The 20,523-nt window shown below is 59.1% G+C and overlaps 1 protein-coding gene and 1 long non-coding RNA gene across 3 annotated transcripts; one reads left to right on the top strand and one right to left on the bottom strand.

Moving 5' to 3' along the window:
- Positions 1–6,337: 6,337 nt before the first annotated feature.
- CRABP2 (cellular retinoic acid binding protein 2) lies at positions 6,338–11,343 on the bottom strand. The gene is made up of 5 exons (XM_038542998.1): positions 11,212–11,343; positions 10,692–10,954; positions 7,572–7,750; positions 7,292–7,408; positions 6,338–6,839 (listed from the first exon to the last, which is right to left on the bottom strand). The coding sequence occupies exons 2-5, from the start codon at positions 10,759–10,761 to the stop codon at positions 6,789–6,791; spliced, it is 417 nt and encodes a 138-aa protein (XP_038398926.1). The 5' UTR covers positions 10,762–10,954; positions 11,212–11,343; the 3' UTR covers positions 6,338–6,788.
- On the top strand, positions 7,286–10,189 carry LOC119872564. 2 transcript variants are annotated; one of them, XR_005362351.1, is made up of 4 exons: positions 7,286–7,540; positions 8,443–8,517; positions 8,984–9,213; positions 9,404–10,189. It is a non-coding gene; the product is annotated as an uncharacterized LOC119872564 (long non-coding RNA). The 2 variants fall into 2 exon arrangements; XR_005362350.1 differs by having other exon boundaries at positions 7,294–7,540; positions 9,407–10,189.
- Positions 11,344–20,523: the final 9,180 nt, after the last annotated feature.

Here is a 20,523-nt window from a genome sequence, read left to right as displayed (position 1 = left end):
CTGCTGCAGGCTGGCTCACAGGATCTGTCCTCAGGACCTGGGTGGCTTTCTCAGCCCGGGGACTCCAACAATCAAGGAACCAACAACAATCCATCCCAATCCCAGTCTCCCTCTTCTGCCCTCTCTCAGAGCTGCAGTCCCTGCACTGAACTATTGCCAGAATGTTCTTTGGATCAAAGCAAGAGGCCTAGAAGTGAATTGCAGGCAGAACTTGCTTGTCTTGTGGGACCAACCAGCGGGAGTGGAGTGGGATAAGAGAGGAGGCAGAGGTGGGCTCCACCAGCCCTCTCCCCACCCCTCCACCAAGCCCTGCCCCTGGCCAAGGAGGAGTGGGGCCCCAAGGCCCCACCTGGTGCCAAGGAGACAGACCAACCTGCAGGAGTGCCTTCTGTCCAGCGCCTCCTCCCAGGGCTCTGGGAGGCCTGCCCCAGCCTCTCCTCCCAGGGGCAGGCTCCCCTGGAAGTCCTTTGCAGAGTGCCAGTTCTCAAGAAGGTACAGGGTAGCGCCAGCACATCTCCCCAACTCATCCATGGGATTTGGGGGCCAAGTTGTCTCCCTGCTGGGAATCCAGAGAGACAAGAAGGGACCCAGCAGGACAGCATGTGACAAGAAGGAAAGGCCCCTAGGGTCTGAGGAGCCTGGGGGAATGGTGAGGAAGGAGGGAGTCCTTGGGGCAGCTGGGGGAGGGGAGGTATATTTATCTTGTGAGCTGGTGGCATTAAAAATAATCAGGGGCCCCAAGTAACCCAAGCTCCCAGCCTTCTCTGTTGGTGGAGCTTGATGAGGAAGCAGAACCTGGAACCGAAGTTCTGCTCCCACATCTCTCCCTCTGGGCAAGCAGGGACCTGGTGTGTGTGTGGGGGGGGGGGGGGGGGATGCCCAGGGCCTGCTGCCTCTGGATGGCAGGGAGGGAAGGAGGAGGGGAGTGGGAGCCGGGAGGGAACAATGCTGGCTCCCAGCCAAGAGCTTGAGTGGGGGGCTGAGGAAAGGGGAAGGCCGGGTGTTGGGTGGAGAACGAGGGAGGGAAGGTGAGGGAGGCAGCAGCAGCATCTCCACCCAAGTGTGCCTACCCACTCCGCAGCCTGGTTCCTGAGGCCCCCTGAGACCAGAGCCTGTCCCCTGGGTTCCATCCCCAGAGGAGTTGATGCTACAGCAGGAGGCACTTAGGTTAGCTTTAGGAGGGACTTCCCTGGAAGGCTGGGGACAAAGGGCAGGAGTGAGTCAGAGCAGGCTGGGGGAGGGCAAATCTCTTTCTGGCGAGTCTCTGGACTTAACTGGGTTGTGTCCCCATGGTCTCGCCCACAGACAGGGTCCTGGAAAGGCGACCTCACCTTTCTGCCTATGCCTTTCCACAGCCCCTTGTCTGGTTTCTGTGTCAAGAGCTGTGATGACAGAAGGACAATTACAGGAAAGCTTGTCTGCAAAGTTTAGCCTCTGCAGGGCCTAGAGGAGAGGTGGGAGCTGAGCCCCAGGCAGTCTGGGCAGGGTGGCAGGAGAGGACCCCATCTTGCACTGCGACCTCCCAGGGCCCACCTGACTCTGGAACTGCGGAGGGGGGAGTTGAAATGACACGCTTGGCACCTCTCAGGGGTCAGAGAATATTTGCTCCATGTCTGCACGGAGTCCGGGCTTTGAAAATGTTTGTCAGGGGGACACAAGCTGCTGCTGCTGCGAAAGGCCTGGCCTGGCTCCTCCCTTTGTAGGCTCCCCTGAAAACAGTGATACCACCTTTCCCTGTGTGTCACCCGGCTGGGGGATGATGCGGCACCCTGGCCTCCCGATGCTCCCACACATCCCTGGCTGGGCAGAGGTAGAAGGGGCTTGGGAGTCCTGCCTGCCCCTGCTGAGCCAGGGGAGCAGGGCTCTCCCACCCCCTGCAGCTCTGGGCTGAGCCAGGGATACCCTTGCCTTCAGTCTCCTGCTGAAACCTTAGCTTCTAATCCCCCACCTGAGACTGAAGGGCCCCCGGCACCTGTCCCGGCCTCATAATCTGCGGCCCAGAAGAGGAAAGAGGCCCAGCGAGGGGCACCTGCCTGCCTCGCTCCAGGGCTCCAGGGCAGGAGACAGGGAAGAGTCCTCTCCACACCAGTGAACCCACTCCCCTTGCTGGAGAGCAAGAGGTGTGAGGGGCCCAGCTGATAGGTGCTGGGACCACGAGGGTTTTACTGGGCCTAAGCCACAGCCTTTCAAGCGACCATTTCCCTGCTGCCTGAGTGACCCCCTAAGCAAGCCACACCCCTTTCTGATCCTCAGTTTCCTCTCAGACAAAGGAGAGGCATGATCCCTGAGGGCCCTTCCTTCTGGGACTCTATTCCTGGCTTCTAGAATTCCCAGCTTCTAAGATTCCATCTTGGGTGGCGGTGGAAGGGAGGGCTCATTGCTGAGGACAAGCACAGCTGTCGGCGGCTCAGTTGCGCGCTTGAGTCACCAGCTTGAATCCCAGCCTGGCTTGACACACCTGTTCACCTCCAGGGGTGGGGGTAGGAGCTGAGACCTGAGTGCCCCTCGCCTCCAGACGCCCCCAGGTCTCCCTGAAGGCTGCCAGAGTTGCTCATCTGGCAGTTGGGAGAGGCTGGCCAAACTTGCGGAGGGCGGGCAGGGGGCGGGCAGCGGCTCTAGGAGTGGTCTGTGGTTTCTGGGGTGCTGGGCAGGGACAGAGGTTAGGCAGACATGTGATGAGAGGCAGAAGAATGGAGATGACCTTTGAAAGTCCCTTCCAGTTCCAGTAGGGGGATGAGAAAGGGACCAGAATGTCAGGGGAGTTGAGTGATGGTTCAGGAGAAGAGCATGGACTAGGGTTAAGTATGGTCAACCCTGTCTCCCCTGCCCCCCTCCATGCCAGTGGCTGGGTGGGGGCTGACCCTAGTGTAGGGAGCCGGTGTCAGGACCCTGTGGGGAGCCTGGGGGGAGGGGGCAGAGGGGGCAGAAGGGGCAGGAGAGGGACCCAGCCTCTGGGACACCCAGGGGGGAAGGCAACAGAGGCCCCCTGCCCCCTACAAGGCTACTGGAGGAGATCTCTTCCTCGAGGGCGAGGGAGGGAGGGCGGCCCTGGCCCTGGCCCGTGGCAGAGACGAGAAGCGGAGAGACCCCTGCGCCCTGGCTGGGGCGGCGGTGCCAGTCAGCCTGCCAGGTTCCTGCCGCTGCCTGGGAAGCGCCCAGCTAGAGATCCTTATCCAGGACAGGCACAGAACTGGTTTCTCGACTGGCAGCGCCAAGGGGGACAGGGACAGGAAGAAGCCGAGAGGTCAGGAGGGCAGCAGGCCTGTGGTAGTGGCGGGAGGGCCCGCCCAGACACCCCTGGTCCCCGCTGGATCCACAGTCTCCCCCAGCTCCTCCGGGGCCTCACTGGCACGGGCACAGACCCTGCTTCTTATGCTCATTCGCCCATTCGAGTTGTGTATGGACCCAGCGCCCCCGCCACCCCATCCAGCGGCCTGCCCCCCATCTCTCAGGTATGCGGGCCCAGCCAGGGGAAATACCTGGTTGGACGCAGCTCCTCCCGCCCTGTTTCCGACTCCCCCCACCCCCTCTCTCCCACAATACTCGAGGCTCCTGAGGTGGGGGGAGGGGCAGGGAGCCAACGGGCAGGAGTGGGGGGCAGCCGGGGTGGAGGGGGTGGGCTGGAGAATCTCCTCAAAGGCTGTTCCCTTTCATCTCCCCGCCACAAAGGGCCTGGCCGCCCCAGCCCCATCCATCTTGCTCCTGTGGCAGTCCCCAGGCGGCCCTTTGTCAGGACGGGGTCAGAGGGCCTGACCAGCACCCCCTCCCCCGGACTCCCCTGGGCCCCCTCCACCACTGGCCCTCAGTTGGCTCCCCTCCCCGCCGCCGGATTCCCCCTCCTCCCTGACCCCTATGTCTCCTCCAATGGGCTCCTCCCAGCCTCTCCCTCTCCTAGGCACCCTCTGGGGTTCAGGGTTCCGTGTCTGGCCCCACTCTGCCTAGCTCCCCTGTGGGTTCGGGAGGCTTGGCTCTTCTTGCCACACACAGCCATGGAGCTGCCATTGGGTTCTGGGGGCCTCTGTGGCACCCGGGCCTTGGGCTCCCTTCAGACTTTGTCCTCATTGGTCTGGCCATGCCCTGAATCTCTTGGTTTTGACGTTGCTAGGCCTTCTCAGCCCCATGTTCCTGTCCCTTGCCAAGTGTGTGCACCTCAGTTTCCCTGAGATGTTGGTGCAGGCTCTGTGCCCTTGCTGTGGCGTGGCAGCCACCCAACCCGGGGAGAGTCACACATGCCCCCTCCCTGGCCCCTGCCCTCCTTCCTTCTCCGGCCCTCCTGCCCTGGTCGCAGGAGCAAGGGAGGCTGGGTGGCCCAGGTCCCTCCACTGCCCCCTCCGTGGTTGAACTCTGAGAAGCCTGACTTGTAGAGAAGGTTCTGCCCACAGAATTTTGGGGATGCAAGTAGGGGGGCGTTGGGGGCCCCTGTGCACTTTCTCCTAAAAGCACTGCTGAGTAATGAAGGCCCAGGTAACGGAAGAGGAGGAAGAGGGCCTTGGGGATGGGAGGGGAGGCTGGAGGGACTTTCTCACGGGTTGGGCCAGGCTGGACTAGATGGGTGAGGTGGCCCCTCCCTGATCCCATCTCCCGAGTCTGGGACTTAACTTCCCTGTCATCTCAGTCTGGAGGGTGGGGGAGCACAGGGGAAGCAGAGCCAGGGGAAGGGCCTGACCCTCGGGGAGTCCCAAGCTCAGGGGAGACACACTGCCATTGCCTTCAAGGAGGCCCAGTCCCCACCTGCTGGGAGCCCCCAGTCTGATGGGGGAGACCCAGTCCCTGCCCTCCTGGACTTTCTTATATTTTTTTAAGATTTTATTTATTTATTCATGAGAGACATAGAGAGAGAGAGAGGCAGAGACACAGGCAGAGGGAGAAGGAGGCTCCATGCAGGGAGCCCGACGTGGGACTCCAGGATCAGGCCCTGGGCTGAAGGTGGCGCTAAACCGCTGAGCCACCCGGGCTGCCCCAGTTTGTGTTTTGAAGGACAACCTCAGTCCTCGCATTTTGGAGGGGTGGGTCAGAGAGGTGGGACCTTCACTTTGTGGGGGCTTACTATTGCTAAGTGCTATGTCCTTTTTTTTTTTCAACTTTATTTACTTATTCATGAGAGAGAGGCAGGGACACAGGCGAGGGAGAAGCAGGCTCCATGCAGGGACCTCCATGCGGGATTCAATCCCAGGACTCCAGGATCATGTCCTGAGCTGAAGGCAGACACCCAACCACTAAGCCACTCAGAGGTCCCAAGCTTGCAGCATCTGAAGTCAACTTTCCATGATGTAGGGAAACATTCTATTTGACAGAGTTGAATGAGCAGGATAGGGGCAGGAGAAGCACTTGGCGACTGCCTGGATTTGGCTGGCCCCCAACTGAAGTTTCCCAGCACAAGCCTTTAGGTTACAGAACGAAGGCTCAGAGATCATGGATGGAGCAAGTGGTAGAAGTAGGACAGAACCTCTCTTCTTTTTTTGTTTTTAAAACATATTTATTTATTCATGAGAAACAGAGAGAGAGAGGCAGAGACATAGGCAGAGAGAGAAGCAGGCTCCATGCAGGGAGCCCTATGCAAGAATTGATCCTGGGACCCCAGGATCACACCCTGGGCCAAAGGTGCTCAACCGCTGAGCCACCCAGGCATCCCAGAACCTCCCTTTTTCTAACACTTGTGCTCACTTCACCCCATGAAGCCATGATGATGGAAAAGCAGGCCAGGCAGGCCAGCTAGAAGGTACTGCTTGCTGCGTGAAACTAGGTGAGCCATGAGATGGTCCAGTCGAGGGCCTCGGCCTGCGGAAGGAGGGCAGGCACTTGATGGGGAGATGGTGATAGAACTTGGAAAGCACCGTGCAGTGGAGCCTTGACCCAAATGAGGAGGCATGGGAAGGTGGGTGGGAGCCGGCAGGAGGGCTGTGTAGGTCTCAAGGCTGATAGCTCAGAACCAGAGGGCAGGCAGGACGACGGTCTCATCAGGAGACCTGGGTGGGAGCGAGGCCAGCCTGTGGGCGTTGGTGAGCTCATCTGGAACCGCGTGGGAGGCCAAGGCCAGACCTGGGGTCTCCCACAGATGGGAGGTGGAGGACTGAAGGAACAATCAGTGGAGAGTGTGGGAGAAGGTGGGAGTCGGCTCCTCAGTACCCAGTGTCCCTGCTGAGAGGTCCAGGGCAAGCCTGGAAGCCAGGGCGGTGCAGGAGGCTGCAGGAGGAGCCGGGGGATGAGGGAAGGCCCCCCCTCATTGTGGCCCCACTCCCCCTGCTGCTGACACACTTGTTTCTCACACCACACTTCAGAAGCAAAGTGGCACTCGTGACTTTATCTGTCCCCTTCCCAATGAACCAGAGACAGGTTGTATTTTTTTAAAACATTTTAATAAAATTAACCAATAAATATTCTACACTGTGTAGGCTACAGGGACAAGGGGTGGAAGCCAGAGGATCATCTTTCCCACTGGGGCCCTCAGGTCACTGTGCAGAAAGAGAGGCTGTGCTTTGGGCAGGTTTGGGACTGCTGGCTAGGGAGGGGGAGTGATTCTGGAACGGGTGATGTGGGCTCTTGCCATCCATCCCTCTTTGTTGGGGGAGGGTGTGAGTAGGGGCCCTAAAAAGCAGAACCCTGCTGGAGGCATCCCAGCATCCCCAGAAGTGAGCAGGGGGAGGGGAGAGCTAGCCTAGGAGGAAAGGGGAGGGGCAGCGGGGGGTGGAGGAGGGGGGAGGGGGAGCAGTGAGACAGGGCAAGTTGAGGGGGGCGGCTGGGGGGGCTGGGGGCCGGCTCTGGCAGCTCCTGGACCCACAGCCAGCTGCTCACTCTCGGACGTAGACCCTGGTGCACACGATATCATCAGCTGTCATGGTCTAGAGGGACAGAAGCCAGAAGTCATTGTGAACCTGGAAGGCCCATGCTCCTGCGGCTTGGGAGACCAAACCTACTTCTAGAATCAGGACCAACAGGTGGGAGCTGGTCCCCAGATGCCCTGGTGTCCTGGGAGGGAGGATGGCAATGGAGCCCCGACGGTTTGTGCTCCAGCCTCCTCCCCGAGCCGGGAGGGTCACCCAGGGAACTTCTGGGCCTCTCGGGGCGCATGCTTTTTTCCACACAGAGGACCACATCACAGTCACAGAGTAGCACCGTGAGGGACAGGGACAGTCTTGCCCCAGCAGCCCCCCACCCCCCAGGAGCTGGGGGGTGCCCAGTACAGCTTGTCTTGCACCTCCTATGCCCTAGAGTGTCTCAGAACCGCCCCCCACCGAGGCTGGTGCTGGGCTGGCGCTGGGCTGGCGCTGGGCTGGCAGGAGGCAGGTCTTACCAGGACCAGCTCCCCGTCGTTGGTCAGCTCCCTGGTCCAGGAGGTCTTGGGGCCGTCTCCCTTCAAAAGCCTCTGCTCGCAGACCATTTTGTTCTCGCTCTCCCACTTCACCAGGCTCTGCAAGACAGAGGCCAAGTGAGTGGGGCTCGCAGCGAGGACGATGCAGCCAGAGGGACTTCATCCCCTGGGAGCAGAGCCACGAATCCTGGAGAAGACTGGAAAATGGCCTTTGGGAGATTGGGAGGCTGGGTAATGGACACCACAACGCCCCAGCACTCACCTTACAGGGTCTGCCGTCCACAGTCTGCTCCTCAAACTCTTCCCCGACCTTGAAGTTGACCTCCGTGGTCCGCACCGTGGTGGAGGTCTTGATGTAAAATGTGTCTCCCTCTTGTTTGATCTCCACTGCTGGCTTGGAAGCCGCGGCCACAGCGATTTTCCTCAGCATCACGTTCACCCCTGCACAGAGAGGGGGGAGGCTGGCTTTCAGAGATGCCCCGGGCCCATGCCTCACTCGTCCCCACGGTTCAGTCCAGGGCAGGGCGGCAGCACCCTGTAGGCCTACCCCGCTGACTAGCAGCCCTGACCCCAAGGTCTAGCTCTTCACTCTCGGCATTCTCAGGGGCAGACTCTCCCTATTCCCCTCACCCAGCAGGCATCCTCACCTTGGCCCTGTTCACCTCCCTTGGGGCCCTCTGTCCACCTTGCTTGCGACCCTCCGTGATGATTCACCCCTGCCCAAGTACAGGCCAGACCCTCCCCAGCCAGGCATTACCACTCTAGTCCTGGAAGTAGAGGCCACTTCCTCTCTGCCTTGGGCACTTCCCCTTCCTAGTGCTAGGCTGGTATTCTTTTGCCCAATCCCTGTCCCTCTCCGCAGTGGGGAGCAGAGACCCTCAGCAGTGACCAGCTGGGGCAGCTCTCCCCCTTTATAGAGCAGCCTAGCCCAAGGAAGCCAGAGGCTCCACAGTAGATCCACTGGACCCCAATATCCACCTGGCTGAGTCTCCCTTTTAGGCCAGGTGACCCTGGGCAAATGGGAGGCATGTGTGGGACCCAGCACACACAGCGCTAGGCACACCTGTCCTTTTTTTTTTTTTTTTCTTGGCACACCTGTCCTTATTGCTGTCCTTATTTTTTACTGAGAAAAGGAAACCGAAGAAAAAGCCAGCGCTGAGGCTCAGACCAAGTTGCCTGCATCAGACCCTTGCTGGCCCGGCCTCTAGGTGGGATCCTGTGCCCATCTCCCCTCAAGGGACAGACGGGGACCCTGCCCTCCCCCTGCCCCTATGTGTTCCCTACTCTAGGATCACCTTGACCTGGGGGCGGTCAGGCCTTCTCTGTGGACTCAGAGTCTCCCGAGCCTATCCACCGTGTCCTTCCCCAAACTGGACCCCTTCTCTTTGGCTCCCCTGTCATTAAGAAGGGTGGGGAAGCCAGGAGAGTGAGACAACAAGCCACCAGGTAGGCCTTGCTGGCCGGGGCCAGGTCTGAGCATCACCACCCCACTTCACCTGCCTGTGCCCCCACACTGAACCAGCAGAGAGCTTCAGAGAGGCAATGGGTGGGAACAAGAGGGCCAAGCAGGGGTAGATCAGGCAACCTGGGCTTCCTGGCCCTCCTCCAGACCTGGTTCCTAGAGAAACAAATCCTCTTTTCCCTTAGCACTAAAGCAGACCCACTTTGTTCCAGAAAGTAGAGAGCGGGAGAGCAGAGGTCTCCCCCTGGAGCCCCGGGAGCCCCCTTCTTGGCTGTTGATCTCATGGGTCCAGGGAGAAGTGACCAGGATTCCCAGATCCAGTGGCCTTGGCAGAGGAGACACATCTCATCCCATCCTCACCTGGAAGTCACCTCACCATCTAACATTCACCCTTCCTGCTACAGGAGCAGAACCTGCTCACACACTCTGCCTAGCACAGTGGGTGAGACAGTTATCACCCAACACCTGAGCATTCCTCTCCAGAAAAGGGATACTTGACCAAGGGCAGAGGGGGCAAGGAGGGGCCAAGCTTCCTGCAGGGGCCAGCCTGGGCTGGAGGGGCTTGGGCCCAGCGGAGAGGCCTCTCCAGCCAGGGCTGTTTGTCTAATGGATCTGTTTTCAATCTGCCCCAGCAGGGCCTGAGGAGGGCACGTGGCTCTGAGAGACCCCGCAGGGAGGACAAACAGGCCAAAGACAGACAGACAACAGGGCCAGGCTTTGGCTCTTATTCTGCAGCTGGGCCTTCGGGTGTGCCCAGCCACCTCCTGCTTCATCCACTGGAGAGGGGCCAGAATCCAGGGATGGGGAAAGGAACACGTTTGGTTTTTTGGGTTTTTTGCTTTGTTTTGTTTTGTTTTTGTTTTTTAATTGCAGCAAAGGCAGAGCGGGAAAGACAGACAGGGTTTGAAGACGTATGGTGGTTTAGACGCAAGAATTAATGGCAAGGAATGATGGAAACACAGCATTCCAGACCCTTCCCGGGTCTGGACTTACTCCTACACCCTGCCCTGCATGGGCTGTGACCTCCATCTCCCCCTACCTAAGGAGGGGGTCACCGTGTTCAGCCCCAGAGATCCAGGGCATGCTTACCCTCTGGCTGCTCAGCTCCCGGGGGGCTTCCCAATTGCTGAGGTCCTTAAGCAACCTCCCTCTCTTCCCAGAGCCTCTCCCCACACACCAGCGGGCACACAGGAGTTGGGAAAGGCAGAGTAGACTTAGCTTCCCCCACTTTTAACCAATACACCCAGCAGGGCTGCAGCTTCAGGGAGGGAGGGAGAAGAGAACTGGCATTTTCGGAAATGGGGGGTTGGGGTTTCACACGAAGCCATTTGTTGAAATCTAAGAAAGTGATAATTATCCAGAATGATTTAGGACGCTGGAACTGCCCGCTGTAGGAAAATATTTGTGTCACAGATGGAGAGTGGGGGCACAGAGTGGAAAGTGCTGAAGTGGGAGGGAAGGGGCAACCGTGGGAGCTGGGGTGGCCAGTCACCTGGCAGGTGGAGCCCGGCACAGAGGGAGAAGGAACCTGCCCCGGGGACTGGGCTACTAGTAGCAGAGTGGGGGCAGAGGGGCTGGACCAGGTCCGAGGGGCTCGGCTGAGTAGGGACCCAAGCTCCCAGCCTGGGTGCAGAGTTTGCAGCCTCTGACCTGTGGAGAGCTCCCTGGCCCCACCCCGGAGGAATACTGACCTCGTGTTCTGGTTTCCATTTGATTCACAGGCTGGTCACTACAGGAGCTGGCCTCTGGGGCACCCCGCCAGAGAAAGGATCTAAACCTCCTGGCCCTAAGGCCCCCCTGACCCAGGAGAATGGCCCCTTTTGTTGGGGATGCAGATACCCAACCTCCCGTGCCTTGACCCCCACTGTCCTTTCTTTCTCACACCCACCTCCGCTCCTGCAAGCTCCACCATCTCCTTACCCAGCACTTTGAGCAAATCCTCGAAGTTTTCTGATCGGATAATCTTCCAGTTGCCAGAGAAGTTGGGCATGGTAGAGGTGCGGTGGCGGTCCCTTTAGATGCTTTGGTTGGATCACCGGAGGCTGAGTCTTCTAGTCAAAAGGGCTGCTGCGGTGGCCTTTGCTTGGTGGTGAGACTCAGGACAGGACACGTCCCACCCAGGGCAACCCCAGAGCTGGCTTGGGCTCCGCGCCGGCAGCTTTTATACCCCGTACGGCCCGCCCCTGCCGGAGAGAGGGAGAGAGGGAGGGAAAGAGGGAGAGAGAGAGGTGGCCCCGCCTCCCGCCCCGCCCCCCACCCCACCTGGGGGGCCCTGAGCCCGGGCTCCGGATCTGGTCGCCTTCGGCGGGTCCGGGGGCTGGCCAGGGGCCAAGGCAGCTGGCTCGGGGCGAGCGCTCGGATTGGGCTCTCCACCAAGAGGAAGGGGCGCCGGGTCGGGGTGCAGATCCACGGGTCTCTCGTCGCCAGGGTCACGGCTCACCAGGTCCCCGGGCCTCCCGGACCTGACTCCTGACTCGCGGCAATCGAGTCCTTGGCGCCAGACACCTAGTGACACCACCGGCGGGCGATCCCCACTCCGAGCCGAGCGGTGCTGGGCTCCACCGAGCCTGACCTGGGTCTAGGGTGACCGCAGGGAGCTGAGAGAGCCGCGGGCGAGGCCAGGGGCGGTTGCGCCAGACACTCGAATAGGCTAATGGCGCCTCCTGCTGGAGCGGCCTGGGGTGGGAGGGGGTGCCGCACCAGCTCCCGCGGACCTCCAAGGGGCTCAGGGCTGCGGCAGGGTCGGGGACTCTGAGACTGGCTCAGGAGACTCCTTCATCTTATTGAGTTGGACGGGCATCGAAGGGTTAAGCAGGAGCCCCGGGCTCGAGGCTGGGGAGGGCAGAGGTCACAGCCAATCACTTGACACGAGCTCTTAATTAAGGCTCTTTCTCTGTCTCCGGGCTCCCCAACCCCCAGGGGATCGCAGCAGGCGGCGGGGGTGGGGATGGAGGCTTGGAGCCCCCGCGCGCCGCGTGGCCACCCCAGTTGGAGGGAGACCGGGTGCTCCGGGGAGGGGTGGAGCGGGGTCTCAGGTGTCACCTCCCGCCTGCGGCTGCTCAGGAGCTCAAAGGAGGGTGCAGGGCCCAGCTCCCCACCCCGAGCCCCGTTTTGGGAGGGCTGGTTGCCAGAAACTGACGGAAGCAAGCGGGGAGCCCCAGAGAGCGGCCGGGAGGTCCGAAGCCGCAGAGCGCAGATGGGTGGGGGCGGACGGGCCCGCGGCTCTCCGGGAGGCTGCTGGGGATGCTGCGGCCCAGCTGCCCTCGGTGAAGGCGCGCACGTGGCCCCGCTGCCGGCGCTGCACACCCCCCGCCGCCACCCTCCGGGACTGTGCTCCCAGCTCCTTGCGAGGGGAGGCAAGCAGGAAACACCCCACATCTGGTCCCTGCGCCGGCCCCTCCCTGCCAGCGTGGCCGTGGGTGGAGCAGAGGACAGGCTTGCTGAGATCCTGAACCCTTTCCGTTAGAGCCCTGGACCGGTCTGAGAGTTGGGGGCCTTGGCTGGGGAGGAGTCAGAGGAAACAGAGCCAAAGCAGAGGGGCTGGAGGCTTCTCCAAAGACCGGAGAGGGCTGGAGCCACTGTGCTGCAAGGAGGGAAATCTCTGAATAATGGATGTGTAGAAACAGTAAAGCAGCGAGGGTGCCTTGGAGCAGGAGGTGTGGGGGTTCTATGATAGAAGGGACTTCATGGGTCCCGCAGGGGGAGCGATCAAGGGTCGGGTTTGAAGAAGAGACCCTTCAGCCTGGCTTTAGGGTCCAGGGTTTGTGTGGGAGGACTTAGCCAGTGGGGGAGGCCTGGGCTTCTGGAAGCAAGGGGTCGGGGAGCTCTTTGAGGAAGGACAGACAGAAGTAGAGGTGGTGGAGGGAAGGGGCAGCCCCTGGGGGGGCAGTGCTTCAGACCCAGCCTTGCAGCCAGCCGCCTGTCATCCTCCCCCCACCAGCTGGCTCTTGCTGCTGTAGGTAAAGAGAGAGGAATTAGGTTCTGACTGTGAATCAGGCTCCCAGCCAAAGGGATGAGGAGAGGCTTGGGGGAGGGAAGCTGGCAGGAACCCGACACCTGACACCCCTCCTGCCCCCCTTTCCATTCTAGTCACTCTCTCGACCTCCTCTCCACTCCAGCCCTCTTGAGCCCCTAGCTGGAAGAGTCCAGTACCAGGCTCAGGAGGCATCTTTCCTGCTGCAGAAGAGAAGGCTGGTGCAGGCCCTGTCCCCCATGAGCCTGGCAACTCAGGATGTCAGAACCTCACCAAGAGAACTCATCAGGAGGCCAGCCCTACGGGAGCAGAGGGGGGGATGTGGTCTGGCTCAGGATCCTGGGGCAGCTGGAAGGGGGGCTCCCTGGAGTGGGGGCAGGGAGGCCTGCGCCCACTCCCCCCCTTCACTTCCTCACTCCCCCCCACTGGCCTGGCAGCCAAAAGTTCCAGAAAGACACAAGTAAGACAAAGGGAAGTCAGACTGGGAGGGGAATTTTTTCCAGATGTGAGTGTTTGTGGTTTGGCAGCTCTGGGCCTGAGCTCCAGCCTCTGCACCCCAACCCTGGCTGGAGGAGGTGGGGAAAGGGTCTGGAGCAGGGTGCCAGGAAGCTGGGCTGGGGTCTCAGCCCACAGGAGCATCTGGTCGGCAAGTGGGGGTGGCTTACGGAACATGCAGAGGGCTGGGGGATACTATGGGTGGAACAGAGGATTGGGGGATGGGAAAGGGGGCTAACTGAAGAGGTGGGGGAGCCCAGGGGCAGGGACCAGGCCCAGAGCCAGGCAGCAGGGAGGGGCTTAGCCCCTGTCTGTCACTCAGTCACAAACAACTGGCTTTAATTTCCTGAGTGTCGCCGGCCTTTTCATTAGGACCAAACCTGTTGCAGATCTGCTGGGGGGGGGCGGGGGGAGGTGGAGAGCACCCATTCTCCCTTTCTAGGAATGTTGGTCAGACCCCTACTGGGGGCTCCCCCAGGAATTTGGATACTGGGGAGCGGTGTAAAGTTGGTAAGAAAAGCTGGGGGAGTATCAGCAGAATGGGGGTGGAGTGGGGTGGGGAGGAAACAGGCCTGAGAGCTCAGCAAGGAACATTCTAGGGCTTTGTTCCCATGGCCTTGTGGCTAAGAGGAAGGTGGCTGGTTTTGCCGTGGAAGGAATGGGGGGTGGGCACACTTCTGGCTGAGTGGAGAAGCCTGAGCGTGAGTGGGTATAGATGTGTGTGTGTGACGGAGGAGTCAGGGGCTTGGGAGGAGAAGCTGTCTCTAGCCCTCTCCACTCTCTCTTGAGGATGGGGCAGGAGGGACCACCAGCCCAGCTGGGGATGGAAAGGGTGGGAGACAGGCAGTCCCAGTAGCTCAGTGGTTTAGTGCACCTTCAGCCCAGGGTATGATCCTGGAGACCCAGGATCGAGTCCCATGTCAGGCTTCCTGCATGGAGCCTGCTTCTCCCTCTGCCTGTGTCTGTCTGTCTGTCTGTCTCTCTCTCTCTCTGTGTGTCTCATGAATAAATAAATAAAATCTTAAAAAAAAAAAAAAAGGAAAGGGTGGGAGAATCGCGAACCCCTCCCCGCTCCCCAACCTGGGACCAAGAAGATTCTCTGGCCAAGGTCAGCACTTGGAGAAGAGCCTCACCCCGAGCAGTGTTATTGTATCCGCTGCGTCACAGAGTGTGTTGGCTGGGAGTCTTGTAGAAATTAAACCCAGGCGAGGCTGGACACGGGGTCTCTGCCACTCAGCGGAGGGGCAGCAGCGTGGGCAGAACTTTTGGGGTGGGGGGGCGAGTGTAGAATAAAGGAGCTAGGAGTGGCTGGGCCCAGACAGTGGTGTCCCCTGGCCCCCAAGCCCTCAGCATTCAGTGTGGCGCAGCGTGAACTCAAGCATCCTGCCTCCTGGTCTGACCCTCAGTACAGAGGGGAATGTTCCGGTTTTGTCTGTCTGCCTGGGTTCAGGGATCTAGCCCTTTTCAGATCTGGTAAGGCCTGGCTCGGATTCTCCCCACAGATTGCTGTTACAGCAGGGAACAGGGCTTCCAGCCAGCTGGTAGACTGGGTCAGACATCTGGAAAGCAGGCAACTCCTGTCCGTTCAAGCCAGGGAAGGTGCGGACAGAGAAGCCCTAGTGATGTAAAGAAAGGGCTGGGGGCTGTCCTGGAAAGGAGGGCCTGGAGGTGACCTCCAGGGCCAGCCCCTAGCCCTGCTGAACTGAGCAGGGTCAGAGCCTCAGGTGGGAGGAGGGCTGCCCTCTCCAGGGGAAATCACAGAGCAGGCGAGGGTCTGAGTGGCACCCAGGCAGCCAAGCAGCTCCTCTGTTGTTTTTGGCTCTGCTACCTGGTTCCCAGCTGCCAACGCTGTTCTCAGGGCTGGGCTGGGCGCGCTGAGCCAGGAAGGCGAGCGGGAGGAGGTGAGGATGCACTGGCTGAGGACGTGTCCAGACCGAGTCCTGTCCCCTGAGAGAGGCCCCTGGCTCTGCTGGCCTCTGCTGGCCTCTGCAGGGGGCAGCGCGGAGGTGAGGGCAGCCGTCACACTCTTCTTGCTCTCTGACCCTGGGATGCTTGCTTCTCGGTCACTGTGCTTTTGTGGCAGCACCCAGACTAGTGCTTCCTGCTGGTCTGGCAGAGGGCATCACCTCTTTCCCCATCCAGGCCACTGCCCATGTTTCTAGCCTGCTGCACTGACAGGCACCAACGTCCCACTCCCCTTACTCTGGAGTCTTCCTGCTTTTGAGGGAACCTCCAAGGGTGAAGTGGGGAACCAATATCGCCGGCACTGTTGATGGTAGCTGCCAGCATCTGAAGCTGGATGGGCCTGGGCCTGAGCCTGGCCAGCTGTGGCCCCCATTTCCCCTCCTGAACGACCCCCACCCCCTCCTGGCTGCACTGCTGGATGGAGAAGTCAGGCAGCCCTGTGACCTGCAGTTAAACTCCTCTTGGCTTTTATGAGTCAGAGACTAGGGCCAGACCCCTCTGCCACTCCCACCCCTTGCCCTGTACCAGTCCCTTAACCCCTGGCAGCCCAGGGCAGGGCGGGGAAGGCCTGGGCCATGACAAGTTTGGTGGGCTGAACACCTGGGTTTGCCAGGTACCTGGGGACAGTGGCCTGGCCTGGAAAAGATGAGCAGCTTGCAGCCTGGCCCCAGACTTGTTCTGGGGAGTTCAGGCCATCTCCCAGATGCCTCCTCTCCTGCTCTCTGAGGGTGGGAAATTGGAGGAGCTTTGGGGTTCCAGGGAATCCCTCTCCCCATTGAGATGACCTGGACTTTCTGGCAGAAGAAAGAAATCAGCAGGGCTGCAGACTGGCTGGGGGATATGCTCCTTCTCTGACCTGAACTGCAGAGAGTGGCCCTGGGCCAGAGAAGCCAACTCCAGGATTGAAGAAGGAGTGAGAGGGAGGGAGCCAGGCAAGGTCCCAGAGACAAGACAGGGGGGGGGGGGGGGTGCGGTAATGGATAGAGCTCGAAAGAGGGCAGTGGACTCACTGTCCCTGGGAGCAGGGGCAGGATGACAGGCTGATGGCTTGGCCTCAAGGAGGAGGTCAGTCAGCTTGGGGAGGACTCCCCTTCTAGGCTCCTCGATGTTCCCAGTGCATCACACTTCCAGACCAGAGTACCCAGCCATGTGCCACCCCCTGCCTGGCTCCAGGGAGGAGGTCAGAGTCCCCAACCCCAAGGCGCTTCTTGCTGCAGACTCAGGCCAAGCAAGCCAGCCTTTCTTAGGGCCAGCAGGCCAGACTCCCCGGAGACAGAAGCAGAGGTGCAGGGGCAAAGTGAGGGAGGGCCCCAGCAACCAGATGCCGGGCCCCCGCCCCCAACTCCCATCCTGAGAGGGCAGGGAATGAAGAGGGGGTGCAAGAGTTCAGAGTCTGGCCCCTTAGCAGGCTAGGGCCTTGTCCTCCCAATGACCCCCCCATCCCTGCCCCTCCTTGTAGCCGGCTGGAGAGATGGGCGGTGGGGGAGGCCCCAGACTGACCTAGCCCTAATGGCTTTCCCTGGGCAGCACGAACAAAATGGGAAAAAGATGTGTGAGGTGGGAAGCTCTGATTTCCTTTCTCCTGCGGGCGCTAGCTCTGGAAAATGTTAGCTGTCAAAGAAAGAGAGACTCAACAGTCTCCGGCCTCCCTCTGCCCACTACCCCCAGTCCCACGAGGGCCCCCCAGCCTGCCAGGATTACAGAGGGCACTGGGCTACTGCCAGTGAGTTTCCATCAGGCTGCCTTGACAAAACCCCACCTCCCTTGCCTGTGTCTCCTCCACCGACCCTGGAAGACATCCAAGGGGGAGTTTGGCACTTGGGGATCCGCAGGGACACGTCCCTGGGAGATCAAAGGAGCCAGCCTGTGTCTCCTGGATTTTGTAGTCTCCCGCCTCCTAAACCCCAGAGCTCTGGGGTGGTCAGCCTCAGGATTTCAGGTATCCAAATGATCTGGACTTTTGCTGGGCCTGTCTTCCCTCCGAGCTTGCAGCAACTGGCCCAGAGAGGGAGTCGGCCTGGGTCCAGGACACTCGCAGGCCTTTCTCTGCTGCTTTTGAGTATTGTGGCCTCTGTGAACCAAATCCCCTCTTTTGAGCTCTGAGTTTGCCCAGGGAACTGGTGCCAAAGCTGAGAGGAGGTGCTCCCTGCCTTGGTGAGAGGGTGTGCATGGAGTGGGTCCTAGCCTGGGAGGAGGCCACCAGAACACTCAGCCCTTTCTCCAAAGGCTCCTCCTGAAGCTCCACCCGCTCGCCCTCCAGGAAAGTTTCCCAGATCTACTCACTCTCCTGGCCCAGCCCAGAGCCCCAGCCCCAGCCTGAGCAAGCTGCCAGGCTGGATTATCTGCCTCTGCTCCCTCTCTGGGTCCCAGGGCAGGGGCAGTCCCCCTTCTTCCTGTGGTTATGGTTGGATCCCTCTCATGGAATCTTTCCAAAGAAGCGACCAAACAGGATTCCATAGGGTTGAAGGGAATGATGAGACTGACCCTTCCTTTGGGGAAGCTGCCTCTGGGTGCTGCTCAGAGCCGAGCCATGACAGAGGGGCCAGGGTGGCAGGCCCCGCCCCGAAAGGAGTTGCAGGACTCAGCCCAGTGCTTTGTGACAGTGGCCCCTGTGCTGCCTTGAATACAGCTGATTGCAAAGCTTTGTTCTTAAGCACTTCAGAATCGAATTTGGTTGAGCCTGGAAGATGACTAAAGTGTTTGTCTTTCCATGCCAAATTTTTAAAAATACCTCCTTTCTCTCTTCCTCTCCCCTTACCCCCACCTCTCTCAAAATCCGATTCCTCACATATATACCCTCCCCTTTTTTTTTTAAGATTTTATTTATTTATTCATGAGAGACACAGAGAGAGAGGGGCACAGACACAGGCAGAGAGAGAAGCAGGCTCCATGCAGGGAGCCTGATGTGGTACTTGATCTTGGGACTCTAGGATCACACCCTGGGCTGAAGGCAGTGCTAAACTGCCGAGCCACCCAGGCTGCCCCATATATACCCTTTCAAAGAAAGCACAGAGTTGGTGGTGTCCCTGAGTGAGGGTAGGAAGCACACATACTAAAGAAAGCAAGCAAGCCTGCAGGTCAGCCCAGCCAAGTGGTGGGGACAAAGAGGAGGGATGAGACCCGAGCAGGGGCTCTGAAGGCAGGGGCAGCCAGGTGGGGCAGCCAGGGGCAGCCCGGGGCCTTGGGGGGAAGCCTGGCTCACCAAGCCACCAAATGTCCCTTACCCATTTTATCACTGCCAGAAAGAGATCTCTCCATGTGACTGCCCAGACGCTACAGCCAATCCCCACCCCTGACCACACTAGGTCCTGACCTTCGAGGGTGCAAGCGCTCCCTGAGCGTTCTCTTATGGGTGGGCCATGTGTACAGAGCTCAGATGAAAATTCAAAGGTCGAAACATCAACCTTGCTTTAAACGTTTGCTCTGGGATGCCTGGCCATCTCAATTGGAAGAGTGTGAGACTCCTGATCTTGGGGTCGTGAGTTTGAGCCCCATGTTGGATGTAGAGCTACTAAAGAAAATAATAAACATTTGCTTGGGATCAACCACACTAAAGATCATGCTTGTGTGGGAAGGTAATCTGTCCCAAATTAGGCCACTTACCACCTCCGCTGCCAGGGCTCCTGTCACCTCTTGCATAGACAGAGCCAGAGCTCCATGGTTCTCTCTGTCCTCCTTCTCTCCTTTCTCAGCAGCCCAAGGGTTGGGGGAGGGGGGATCCTTTACACCTTAAGTCAGTTCAAACCACTCCTTTGCTCAAAACCCTGCAATGCCTGGCATTTTGTGCAGATAGAAGCCAAGACTTTACTGCTCTAAAGGCTCCGTATTTCCTGCTTACACCTCCCCTGCTCACTGATCCCATTCCTACCACTTTTCCCTTGGCTCACTCCACTTGAGACACTGGCCTTGCTGCTCCTGAATATACCAAGTGTACTCTGGCCTCAGTGCCTTTGCACTTCACGCTTTCTCTGGAATGTTCTTCCCCAGATACTTACATGACAGATTTCCTCACTGTTTTCAGGCCTCTGCTCACATGTCCTGTCCTCAGAGAGGTCTTCTTTAAATAGACCGTCTAGTCTCATGTCCACATCTACCTGCCTACCTCCTCATTGTCCTTCATAGCACTCATCAGCCCCCATGGCAAGGGAAGCCCAAGTAGGTTTTGCAGGCTTACAACAGTGTCTGGCAATGGTTGGTACTTGATAACCGTTTCTGGAACAGATGAATGAAAGGTAGGTAAGCAAATGATATCAGCTCAAATCAGTGACTATGAGGCTGAAAGAAATAATTGGTTGTGCTTTTCATTAGTACTGATTCTTTTTATTTATTATTTATTTATTTTTAAAGTTGGTTTTTTTTTTTTTTTAAGATTTTACCTATTCATTCATGAAAGACACACACACAGAGAGGCTGAGGCACAGGCAGAGGGAGAAGGAGGCTCCATGCAGGGAGCCTGATGTGGGACTCGATCTCAGGTCTCCAGGATCACGCCCTGGGCTGAAGGCGGCGTTAAACCGCTTAGCCCCCCGGGCTGCCCATATTCTTAAAGATTTTATTTATTTATTCATGAGAGACACAGAGAGAAAGAGGCAGAGACACAGGCAGAGGGAGAAGCAGGCTCCATGCAGGGAGCCTGACGTGGGACTCGATTCTGGGTCTCCAGGATCACGCCCTGGGCGAAGGCAGTGCTAAACCACTGAGCCACTTGGACGGACCTGGTTTTTTTTTTTTGTTTTTTTTTTAAGATTACTTATTTATTTGAAGGAGGGTGAAAGTGCATGTGCACACACTCTGGTGGAGGAGGGGGTGCCGAGGGAGAAGCAGACTGCCTGCTGAGCAGGGAGCCCCATGTGGAACTTGATCCCAGGACTCTTGAGATCATGCCCTGAGCTGAAGGCAAATGCCCAACCGACTGAGCCACCCAGGCACCCCAGTACTTCTGTTCTTGATTTAATCGTCTATTTATTGTCCTTGATAGGCTCATAAAAGAGGCGCTCTGACAAAAATCAAGTCTGCAAACAAGGGCGGCCCTGCCCCAGCTGGGAGAGGCCAGGACTCTTCATGCTTCTCAGTAGCACTCAGCCTCCTCCTCAGAAAGGCAATGTGTTCATTGCTGCGCCTGCCCAGGGCACTGCAGATCTGGCCCAGGCTCCCCCTTCCAGGTCTCCAAGGTCAGGCTGGCCACTGGGAGGAGGGTCCTCTGACCCTCACTCAACAGCTCAGCCTCTCAAGGCTGCAAGTCCAAGGACTCCAGCACACCTCATCCTCCCAACCGTGGAAGCTCTCCCCTTCTAGATTTGCGCTGCCAGGTGAAAGACC

This window comes from Canis lupus, chromosome 7 (genome assembly GCF_011100685.1).
Source record: "Canis lupus familiaris isolate Mischka breed German Shepherd chromosome 7, alternate assembly UU_Cfam_GSD_1.0, whole genome shotgun sequence".
NCBI classification, from domain to species: Eukaryota; Metazoa; Chordata; class Mammalia; order Carnivora; family Canidae; genus Canis; species Canis lupus.
The sequence above is the reverse complement of the archived record's forward strand: the minus strand, read 5'-3'. Positions and strand labels throughout refer to the sequence as shown.